Source organism: Tursiops truncatus, chromosome 2, assembly GCF_011762595.2.
Source record: "Tursiops truncatus isolate mTurTru1 chromosome 2, mTurTru1.mat.Y, whole genome shotgun sequence".
NCBI lineage: Eukaryota > Metazoa > Chordata > Mammalia > Artiodactyla > Delphinidae > Tursiops > Tursiops truncatus.
The window spans coordinates 169,965,318-169,977,376 of NC_047035.1; the positions used below are offsets into that span (position 1 = coordinate 169,965,318).

The following is a 12,059-nucleotide window of genomic DNA, read 5'->3' on the forward strand; positions in this document are numbered from 1 at the left end:
CATATTCCTATTTGTCAGGGGCAGGGGAAGCAAAGGTAGTAGTGTAAATTAAGATTGGGGACCATGGACATTGAATAAGCAAAAGAAAATAATATCAACTAGTGTAATAATATCAACTAAGAAAAAGAATACCTCCAAAATATAGTCTTGTTTTAAGACTTGATTGAAGAGCTACCATTTATTAAACTGTGCTCTATACAATCTCATATTAAACACCTCACCTCATTTCATATTATATAAACAATCTCATTTCATCTTTATACCAACATATTATTATTTGAATTTACCGATAAGGAAATTGCAGTTCAGAAAGGTTAAGGAATTGTTTTACTCTTACACAGCTAGAAAGCAGTGGAGTCAAGTTTTAAACCTGCGCCATCCATCTCCAGAATCCTAGAATGCAGTTTTTCAACATCTTACGTGGCCCAGCATGTCTGGGAAGTAAAGTAGCTTTGATTCTGTTTATGTTAGTCAAACAGGTTTTCTTTCCTATTCTAAGCCATCTTACAACATTTTGTAAAAGTCCTCTCCCAACCTAGAAAGTGCTAGTACACACAGTCCAGTGATTATTATTTGCCCCATAATACCAGATAAGGAATTGGAAGCTCAGAGAAATCAATTAACTTGTCCACTGCCATACAGCTTATCAGTGACAGATGGGAATCTGAACCTGGGCAGTCTGATTTCCTTTCCCCTTCACAGCCACCCTGCCAACTTTAATATGGTTATATTGATATTGGTTTGATGTTTCCCAAAAAGAAGTAGAGTGTCATCCAGATTTACCCTATATACTCTCCTGCTGTGTGTGTCCACACACACACACACACACATACATATAAGTGTGAGTGTACCTATGGACATAGGAGAGAGATTCAGAAATAATATTCCAAGGAATATGAACTACATTTATCTTCTATGCAGTGGCTGGCATGCTTTGGACTCTTAATGCTCAGGAGTATGCTGTAATTGCAATAATGTCAGCAATATAATTGGCCTCATGCCTGATTTTGCCAGCATTCTTTTCTTTTGCTCAGACAAGAAGACTAAGTGTCTGGTCCTGCCCAAATACAGAGCATCTGTAACTTGCAGAACAGATCATGTGACAAAGGGTAAACGTCCATCAAACCACCTTTGCATGTCTGTGCTTTTGATTATTTTCAAGGTACTAAGTGATCTGATTTCTAGTCAGTCTGGGGGGGGATGAAACAGCTGTAATTCAGAATTAATATATATATCGAACATCACGGTCAACCTTAGTCTTTCTCCCCGTGAAAGGCAGCGGGCTTGTGTCAAGAACATGTAAAGAGTACATGCTGCTCTCTAACGAATGGGGCAATGTGTGTGCCCCGCCATTATCATAGGTAGGTTTCACAGCAGCCTTGCCCAGAAATGGGTCAGTGGCAGGCAGTGTGGACCAGAGGAAGCACCTAAAATGAGGGAAAATTGTTCACCTCAGGAATGGGAAAAACAACCCCATCAAAAGCCATCACTTTGGATATGCACACTTTTTCAAGTGTGTTCCACTCCATAACAACTCCGAGTGGTTTGACGCATTTCAGTTCAGAATTTCAAATCTGTTATTGGCTTTTGTGTTTGTTTTCTCCTGAATTCTGCAGGTAGATAAAGTGACAAGTTTGAAATTTTGTTTCTGTTCTATTTAGAATGGAGGACCTGAAACAGGGCCACTGAGAGCCCACACCATGCCTGTGTGTGAATTTAAAGGTGCATCTGCTCATCCCAAGGGAAGGGAACCACCTGGTAAGCGAACCTGCCCCCTACCTGCCCCTGGTGGGACACAACCTGTACATCATTGGCTGCAGCCCGGGTCACGAAATTAGCTCCGGTTCTGGAAGTATGTCAGGGGCTGTGCAGGTGCCTGTACGTGGAGCTTACAGAGACTGTGCATTTTCCTCAGCTAATTCATTTAATTAGGGCCAAATAATTACAAAATTTCTGAAGTCCAGCAATATTTTTTTCATGATATACTTTTAAAATTTACAAGCATAATGTTCAGCAACATGCTTGAATTTTTTCAAGCGTTACATTATTATATTCCAAAATAAGTCTTGCATTTAAAGACAAACATTACAATGCTCATTCTTTCTTATAATTCTCTGTCTGTCTTTCTCACCTAGAATATTAACTCTGGGAAGGCAGTGACTGTGTCTGCCTTGTCACAGCCCAGTGTCCAGCACATAGTAAATACTACTACATATTTTTTAAGTGAAGGAAGGAATTTCTTATTTTTCTTTTAGACCTTGAAACTAAAGGGACAAATATAAAATTTCTGATGAGCAGTTTAAAAATCATTTTTATTCCTTCATTTAAAAATAAAACTTTTTCTTTTAAAGTACTTTCTTCGCTTCTTGCTACAATGCTTATTTCCTAGGGCCATTTTGCTTTGTTTGGTAGGGGAGTCATAATGGGTACCTCTTGGGATAACTGCACAGTCCACAAGTCAACTCCGACTTTCTTTGGAAAACGTCACTCACCCTTTGCATTGGAGCCTATGAGCTTTCCTTCCCCGGGACTTAGGACTGAGATAAATTATACACGGTCTCTTTGTGAGCGAGTACAACTGAAACGTGCAAGTGCTGGCGCTGAAACAGCACCGTGTGCTCAGAGAAATACAGTCTGCTGCGAGAGAAAAGCAGATGCGTAGAGAGAGAGACCAGAAGAAGGAAGTCCTGACGGTCTTAGATCCCAGTCAGTCCCTTCCAAGGTCTGGCAGAATCCCTGTCCTCAGGTTCCCTTGAGTTACTTCTGTAGCCATCATGTAAATAGCTCCTCTTATGGCTTAAGCCAGGTTAACTGGGTCAATTCCTAACAAATGTGATAATATATTTTAAATGAAAAGTAAGTGAAGCATTGTTTTTGATGCAAAGATACCTTCCAGGAAATGTAGAGCAGTGCAAGAAAAATTGAATAGTTTCAATGGGGCTTCCTTAACATGGCCAGATGAGGCAAGAGCAGGTGGTATACCCTAGCATCACCACACAGAGGCAGTCTGGAGGAAAGAGCTTCGGGTTGGTTTGACGGCCGGGCGAAGAATAAATGAAATGCCAGAGCTCAGCTAATAGGTTCTTGCCAAAACAGAACTTCGCGCATCTGTCTGCTGTGAGCACGGGAGCCAGGCAAAAGGATGCTAGGGCAGTGTTTCTCAGAGTAGGGTCCTGGGTAAAAATACAAATCCCTGAACCCCATTCCAAACCTGGGAAATCAGAATATCTGAGCGGGTGCCATGCATTCAGCCTTTATTAATAGGCACAATGGGCAACTGGTATGCACGCTGTCTCGGAGCTTTCTACTCAGGATGTGGTGTGAAGACCAGCAGGGATGGTGTCACCAGGGAACTTCCTGGAAGTGAGGGGTCTTTCCCACCCACCTGACCTACAGAGCCATGATCTGCATTTGAACAAGATGACCAGGTGATCGAGATGTTCATTAAAGTGGGGGAAACCTTGCTCGAGATCATTAGTTCCCTGCTTGGTTGTACACTGGAACGACCCAGGTCACTTAAACACATTTCTGTGGTCTGAGTTTTACCCCCCAGAGAGTTTGAATTAACTGGTCTGGAGGGTGACGTGCGCATAAGCACTTTTAAAAAGTTCCCCTAAATGATTCTGATGTGTAGCCAAGATTGAGAACCATTGCTTAACAGGGATGACTAGATACATCCTAGAAGAAGGCATTCAATTTGTTGAATGGATTTCGAAACTCATGGACGGGACCATAATCTGAAGACAGATTTCTTTTGATTTGAAGGAGCAGGAGCCCAGAGGGAAAGAAAATTGTATTTCTTTTTAAGTTCCAGAAAGAGCTGGTTTGGAAAATCGTAAGAGAGACCACAGAGGAGGAGAACTCAGAATTTACAAAATGAACTATGGAGTCTAGAAAGCATGCCACCCAATAACCTTTGGGGGAAAATAGGGCTTTTGCTACTTCTTAAGAAAAACCCAAGAAGACTGCAACCCTCTTAGGTGCTGGAGTAACAGATGCCTAGGTGGAAAATTAGCAATGGCTAAAGGAATAATCTAGGATAAGCATAAAGGCAATCTCAGAGACCTGAAGACCCCATCCTGCGAGTCCCAATCGTGGCACAGAAGCATTTGCTGAGAGTGAACCAGAAGAGGCCAAAATAGAACAGGGAGGACCCAGGACATGTGGAACTTCTGAGCAGTGGCCATTACGCAGACCATTGGATTAATCACCGAAGCTTGAGCAACATGTCAGTGACCCTGAGAGACTGAGCTGTCCTTCAGCCAGAGGCCAACAAGTACAGATGACGTGCTTGGTCCAGCACCCCTTTCTCCGTCCCTGGACAAAAGGCACCCCCTTTGCTACTCCATTCCTTGGGAGAGTTGCTGCAGAGGGAGGAAAGAGGGAGTCTTGAATCCAAATGAATACTTACCCAAGTGACATTAAATCTGAATCTAGAAGTGACTGCAAGATTGAGGTTTTCCACCATAGGAGAAATGGAGGCTTGAGAGCTAAATGGGACTCGCTTATAGAAAAATGAGGAACGTTCCACGTCTAATTCCTGAATTATGCCTGCAAATTTCAAATCCGCTACACTAGCTAGTAGGATCTAGTCACCTGCCCATAAGGCAATTTTCCTCGCATTAAGTCCCTGGGACTTGGTATCAAGATAAAAAGGCTTCTTTGAATGACGCTCTTTTTGCAAGAAAATGAGGGTGAGGGGAAATGTTGCACGATCATGAAGCACAAGACACCTATATCTGAGAGGCAGAACTGGGACCAGAACTCAGGTCTACTGTCTAAGATGCACTGATGAACTCTGAAACCCTCAAGGCTATCTTGAGGTTAAGAAATCAACTAAGTGTCATAACGGTCCTGTCTTAGTAAAGAGCATTTACTCTTCACACAGACGGATACACTGCATTAACGTCATTCATTACTGTAAAGTGAATCAGCCTCAGTGGATAAAGTTATTGACTAGTGAATGGCCTCAAATGACCATTTTCTGATTGTTAAGAAGGGCTGAAAAAGATGTAGTTAAGAGATGACCAATTACTGACACTGTACTTACTTCCTCTGTCCTCTGTCTCACTCCTTTACACCCCTCCCTGGAGGGAATATTCTTTGAGAGAAAAGTTGTTTCACGTTTCTCTCCTTCCTGGCCCTTATTTAGAAGACTTCAAAGGAAATCACTAGACTTGACTATGTGATTGATACATCCTATATTTTCCTCACCTTGTGGAAGGCATGGCCATTCTCTGTCAGTTCCCTGGTACTAAGGGAAGACTATGAAGGGCATAAGGAATAGCAATAACTTTCTAAAATAACTGTTTCTCAGGACTTCCGTGGTGGCACAGTGGTTGGGAATCCATCTGCCAATGCAGGGGACACGGGTTCGATCCCTGGTCTAGGAAGATCCCACATGCCGCGGAGCAACTAAGCCCGTGCGCCACAACTACTAAGCCTGCGCTCTACAGCCTACGAGCCACAACTACTGAGCCCACGTGCCACAACTACTGAAGCCCATGTGCCTAGAACCTGTGCTCCGCAACAAGAGAAGCCACCGCAATGAGAAGCCCGTGCACCACAACAAAGAGTAGCCCCCGCTCGCCTCAACTAGAGAAAGCCCGTGCAGCGATGAAGACCCAACACAGCCCAAAATTAAAAAAATAAATTTAAAAAGTAAAATAAAATAACTGTTTCTTTAAAATTGTGACCCAGGAATTGAATTTCATGAATCATCCTGACATAGTTTGGGAAGAAATCACATAGGGGATCTAATTTTTGGATTCTTTAAAAGTGAATATATTATGTATGAGACTCCCCTCCCCCAAAGAAAACCTAACCAATCCTTGGTTAGGCTAGTGTAATATAACCCAAGAAAATGAATTTCACTAGATGCTCTTGCAGTTGCCACAAGGAGGGCCCATTCATATACAATATAATTCTAAATCCGCTTTGAGCCCACTACAACGTCTATGTTAGTGCCATTGAAAATTCCTGGCAAATTTATAAGAATATGTTGCAGTATCCTTTTTGCCTAATCCTGGAGGGGAAGAGAAAGTCAAAGGATTGAAATTAGTGATGTATATTTAGGCAGTCAGCTTATTGGAGTGATGCCCCAAACCAGCAAATGCTCTACGTATGGAAAATACTCAATTAGGAGAGGGCTGATGGAAAGAGACAAGGTCTCAATAAAGGGTTGAAGCTGTCAGTGAACTATTAATGATTTCCAACTATTTCTTGAAACCATCTTAAAATAACCAACATAAAAGGGAAAATTGAACCACAAAACCAAGAAGTCTAATGTTGTCTGTTAACAACCCCGATTATTGAAACAATCCTTTAAGACAAATCTATATTTTCATACAGCGTACATAAAACATGAATTATCTCACTGGGCTGTATGGATCTCCACTGAATCCTCACTGTGAATTGAGCATTCAAAAATTGGTAATGATCTGTATCACAAACCAGTTCTTTATGCTTTGCTTTAAAAGTCATTCTATCTTCGGAAAACCCCCAGACGTGGCTGGAAACTATTTATGTTCCAAAACCATGAGCTTATGACAGAAATGCTGAGGTGCATAAGTCAATTCATAGGAGCTGTGAGCTCAACAGGGAATTATGGGGTTAAAATTAATTGCTCTGAAAAGTTATCTGATGCAGGCTGTCATTGTCAATGGAGACCAGATTACTGAGGAGTTTCAAATAACAAACTTTTGTTGCAAAGTTGCTAAGTTTTATGTCCAATGCAGTTTTTAAAAAGCCATCTTGCTTTTTAAACTTCCTCTCTTGACAGGAAAAGGAGTGTTTGTTTTGTCTGTCTTCAGAGTCTCATGAAAGTTGCTTTGGAATGGTACCCAAAGAACCCGTGTGATGGGCAAGCTTGGCCTTAACCTGTACAAGAGAACTGCTTAAACACGATGCATCGTCCAGAGAATAGCTCTTTCTAGGAAGCAGACTCTCTTGTAGGAAAAGAAAGAAGAACTTACCTGGGTAATCATTCTTGTCTATGTCAGAATCTCCTCTTAAAGTAAAGCCGAATCCAGAAGGGACAGCCTGTGAGGCCCACACTCCTTGCAGAATTTGGGAAGCCTTGGCGTTTAAGCCATTCTTGTTACCGTTGTAAATGAGCACTTTGCCTCTTTGGTCCTTGCCTGCAAAGGGCGCACCGATGGCAATGTCTACAAACAGAGACACACAATTTTTAAATAAAGAAGAGTATTTTAGAAAGAGAAATAAGTACAATCGAAGAGCAGTACCAAACAGCCCAAAGGGCTTCTTAAGTTTTCCATGAAACTCTGTAGTACTGCAACTAGAGGAAATTATTTATTGTCTTTCATCCATCCAAGAAATATTTATCGAGTGCCTATAATGTGTTGGGCACAGTGGCTTCAACGGCGAACCAGACACTGCTTTTCAAAAGTTTATATTCTGGTGCAGGGAATAGACAATTTGAATAAAGAAATAATCAAGAAAAGATAGAAAGTGACAAATGCTATGAAGAGAATCTTAAAAATACTGATATGATGGAGAGTGATTGGATTGTTATTTTAGATGAAGTGGTCAGACAAGGTGTCTCTAAGGCTGATCTTGAAACTGAAATCTGGGGACAAGATGGAACTGACCACGTGGAATCAGAAGGAAGAGCATTCCAGGCAGAAGGAATGACTGTGCAAAGGCCCAAGGATGCAAGGAGCTTGGCCCACCTGAAGAGCAGCCAGAAGGTGATCTACGTGGGAGCTTAGTGAGTAATAGGGAAGAGCTGAGTCAGATTAATGGGCTGCGTGGACCAGATGAGGCACCTTTGCAGAGTACTTAAGAGTTTCTTGTTAAAAGAAATAAACAGGGCTTCCCTGGTGGCGCAGTGGTTGAGAGTCCGCCTGCCGATGCAGGCGATGCGGGTTCGTGCCCCGGTCCGGGAAGATCCCCTATGCCGCGGAGCGGCTGGGCTCGTGAGCCATGGCCGCTGAGCTTGCGCGTCCGGAGCCTGTGCTCCGCAACGGGAGAGGCCGCGACGGTGAGAGGCCCGCATACCGCAAAAAAATAAAAAATAACCTCTTTCTTGAATGATTACATCATCCCATGATGTAGGCAAGACCCGTTTCATAGTTGAGGACTCTGGGAAACCGAGAGAGAACCCTGTCGCCTGTCTCCCTGTTAAACATAGCAGTGAATGAAAACTACCTTCCATATATTGTGTTCATCAGGATTGCTCTAAACAGTACACCTAACTACTTAGGTTTACATGAAAAAGAGCACCAATAGCACAGTAACATAACAGCCCGAGCTGCGGACGATGGTGTGTGTCCTCATTTTGTCATTCATCCGTTTGTAGTTGTTCCTAAGTCTGATAAGACTGAATGAATTGTAAACTGATTTTCACTACATAACAAGGATCATAAATCCACTTTCACTTAACAGGTAAGGATAAACTGTCAAAAAACTCAGATCGTTGTGGAAAATAAAGATATTGTCATATGGTAGGTGGAAAGGGGTACTTTCTTCACATCCTCCGAGTCAGTGAATTTATATCTGTCCCCTGGTTACATCTCATTTTGGCATCATTTTAAGGACACCAAGGCTCAGAGAGGCAAAACCCCTCTTAGGTTGTTAGAAATGTTTCTCTTAGCTCTTAAAAGTATCATTAAGGGTTTGAGAGAAAAGACAAATAGAAGAGATGATGAAAAAGATGACTACACAGATAATTTAGCATTATTTCTTTCATTTGGTGCTCAGGAATAGGGCAGTTTTTGAAAGCAACAAATCAGTTCAAGATGAACTTGTCTCTTTTTTAAAAAGCTTCCCTGGAACCATGAGCTTTTAGTATGCATTTATGTCTTATGGTACTTTAAAAGTTACTAACTATACATTGCTGAGACGTGTTTTTTCAAGGAAATCATAAAAGTACGTGACCAGTTGCTGAAGGTATTAATGAATACTTTGATTTGATGGGAATACTCTCTAGGCTATTTTGTTGGAGCAAATTCCTGTTACTCCCTGGAACTTCAAGAAACCCAGTCTACCTTGGTTCTTAACTTAAAGGTCCTGAAAATGTATGCAAAATTTCGTGTGAGCTGGCATGTTTTTCTGAGGAGAGGGTACTTCGAAGGCATTCATAAATTCCTAACTTAAAGAACCACAAACCTAAACTAAGAATTTAACACTGCTTAACAACGAACATTGAAGGTGCCTTTAAGCTGAAGTTGAGAGATCAATTACAATTCAGCATAACCTGTACGTAAGCCGTATGAGTTACTCAGATGGCAATACACTTGCTAATGTATCAACATGTATTTATTTGTTTTGACTCTGTACATATTCTCTAGGTCTCTTCAAGTCATAAATCTATATGTCAATCTTAAAAATAATTGCTGTTTGTTTAGAGCTGTCACATGACACCCTAAATCAACATGAGAAAATTTCCATGTAACATCTATGTTAGCCAAAACTAAAGTTTAAATTGCCTTGAGATTTTGGATAGTTTATTAAAGACCAATCAGAAGAACTGTACCACACACACCACTGTGAAGTCTCTTGTTTCCGTCATGCAACAGTAACATGAAATTGTGGCACATAAGTAATTTCCATGCATTGGTGTAAATTACCATTGTATCCATCTTGGTTCAGGTCTCCTAAATGTGCCAAAGCGCTACCGAATCTCCCGAAAACGTCAGTGCCTGCGAGGATCTGCGGATTTCTGAAGACCAGCACGTTCACTTGCAAGTACAGGTAAACTTGCCCTACTTCTCTGGGGTTGCTCTCAAATTCACGTTCCATAAAGAGAGGTGCCCCGATCAATATGTCATCCATTCTGCAGGGAACGAAGAAAGAGGTCAGCAGAGACATGAGATGCTGTTGGGTAGATTTCTAGTCAACTAGATTAGTACATTTCCACTGGTATATTTCCTTTTCCAAGGGATATCTTACAACTGTCATATTTCTTTCATTGCTTTGTTATGTCTACGGAATAGAATGCTATAAGAAAATAAGAGTTGTTAAATTATCACACTGAACTTTTTAGCTATGCTAAAAATTACTACTTTAAGAAAACCACAGCTATTTCACCCTTTTCAGCTCTTTGGTGCATTTCCAGAAAATGTACTTACACAAGTAAAACGTATCAGAAAGACCAAAATAGGTTTTTCTAAACATGGATGAGAATTTGTCTATAATTTAGTTAACTATACATTTATATTATGAAGTTTTCTTGCAGTAATAAGGTTTAAAATAAAGTCTGTCCTCCTCTTTTCTCTTGTTACCTCCATTCAAATAAAACAGAGGCCAGAGAAGGTTCTCATACTGGCTAGAAAGCTAGAAAACAAAATTTTCCTCCCAAATGCGAATTTATAGTTTTTCTTTGTAGATGTAGATATTATAGCAGACAACCAGTAGATAATTTCTCAGACTGAAAAAATTTCAAGAAAGAGATAGCAATTGGATTGCTACACACTTAGGTAAAACGTTTTCTTAAAAATGTTCCAAATGGGGACATCCCTGGTGGTCCAGTGGTTAAGATTTCGCCTCCCAATGCAGGGGGTGAGGGTTCGATCCTTGGTCGGAGAGCTAAGATCCCACATGCCTCATGGCCAAAAAACCAAAAGATAAAACAGAAGCAATATTGTAACAAATTCAATAAAGACTTTAAAAATGGTCCGCATCAAAAAAAAAAAAAAAAACTCTTAAAAAAAATGTTCCAAATGCATTTACTTGCCGTGCTTCTGTGCTCTATCTAGGCCAAGAGTAAGGCAGGGATTGGGGCTGCTCCAGGCCTCAGGCTTTGCCCTGGAGGAACCTGGTTGCCTCTCTTTCTGTTATTATTATTGTCAGTATGAAGAGACATTTGTTAAACACCTAATTGTGTGTGTTGCTGCCTTGTAGTTCAAAGATGTCTAAAACCACTGGTTCTCTAGTGCAGAGATTGAGCAGGGCCATTTTCTCATTCTCAACAGAAGGAACAAAGCCATACAATTGGTCCCTGAGGGACATGATGGGACTGACACGTTACCTCACTATGTTTCTCACTGCCAACAGTGTGGAGTTCTAGAAATGCAAGGACCTATGCTTGTGAAAGATTAGCACATCCATGGGATCTTTGGATTCTTGGACTATTGTGACAACGTTGATTTATTTTCGTAGAAATAGATTTCCCTAGATATTTAAGTGTAAGCCTTCTAAAATGCTCTAAACGCCAAAAAAGGAGAAAGACATTTGTTCTTAATTTATAATTGTGTTCTCATAAAGCTGAGAGACAATAACTGTCTTGGATTCAATTGATTCAATGTGCCTTGTGCAATATTTTGCATTTAGTGTCAATAATATTTTATGTTAGCAGTACCACTTAAGAGTCACAATATATATTATTGTCTAGGCTGGTGTTTTTAAATCTTGATTTGCAACTCATTAGTGGATTGTGAAATCAATTTAATGGGTCTTGACAAGCAATTATAAAAATGAAATAGAATACAATAGAAAATATGAGTCAATGCATTACACATACTAAGAATGAATACTGTTCCGTGAAATCTTTTGTTTCAGTTGTGTGTACGTAGTGGGTTGCAATGTTAAATGTATTTCTGATTACGATCCCACAGGGCCAAAAACTCATTGAAAGACCATTGCGGTAGGCCATGCGTGCTATTAGACTATTTCAAAATTTACTTGTCATATCCTTTTTTAGAATATACCCAATTCAAGTTTAAAGTTTTAAAAATATTTATTAGTAAAGACGTTCTTTACTGAGCTTCCGAAAAAGTAGTTGTGTAACAGACTGGGTGCCATTCTAAGAATATATAATATATATAAAGTATATTTTATACATATACATGTAATCTCAAGAAAGAATAATGGTGAATCAATATTTATGGTGAGGTTTTCACTAAAAACCATCTTTTCTGTTTGTGTCATGTTGGTAGTTTGGATGAGATCTAAGTTATTATGTAAAGGCATTTTATAAAAGGAGGATATACACACTAAATTTCATCTTATCTGAAATGTCCAATATTTGAGCAGAGTTTTCTTTACATCTCTATGTAGCATTCACACAGGTTTTATTTTTGTCTCTTTTTTATGTCTAA

The 12,059-nt window shown here is 40.3% G+C and overlaps 1 protein-coding gene and 1 long non-coding RNA gene across 6 annotated transcripts in view; one reads left to right on the forward strand and one right to left on the reverse strand.

Moving 5' to 3' along the window:
• Nucleotides 1–1,682, forward strand: part of LOC141278115 (uncharacterized) — a 34,363-nt gene extending 32,681 nt beyond the window's left edge. Inside the window, exon 3 of the long non-coding RNA XR_012330433.1 lies at nucleotides 1,662–1,682. This is a non-coding gene — a long non-coding RNA (uncharacterized lncRNA). The remainder of the gene's footprint in view (nucleotides 1–1,661) is intronic.
• ITGA8 (integrin subunit alpha 8) overlaps nucleotides 1–12,059 on the reverse strand; it is a 179,736-nt gene that overhangs the window by 112,571 nt on the left and 55,106 nt on the right. For all 5 annotated transcript variants that reach the window (XM_033852479.2, XM_073801692.1, XM_073801693.1 and 2 more), the window contains 2 exons: nucleotides 9,591–9,796; nucleotides 6,975–7,166 (listed from right to left, as the gene is read on the reverse strand). In XM_033852479.2, coding sequence (XP_033708370.1) covers nucleotides 6,975–7,166; nucleotides 9,591–9,796 — 398 coding nt within the window. The remainder of the gene's footprint in view (nucleotides 1–6,974; nucleotides 7,167–9,590; nucleotides 9,797–12,059) is intronic.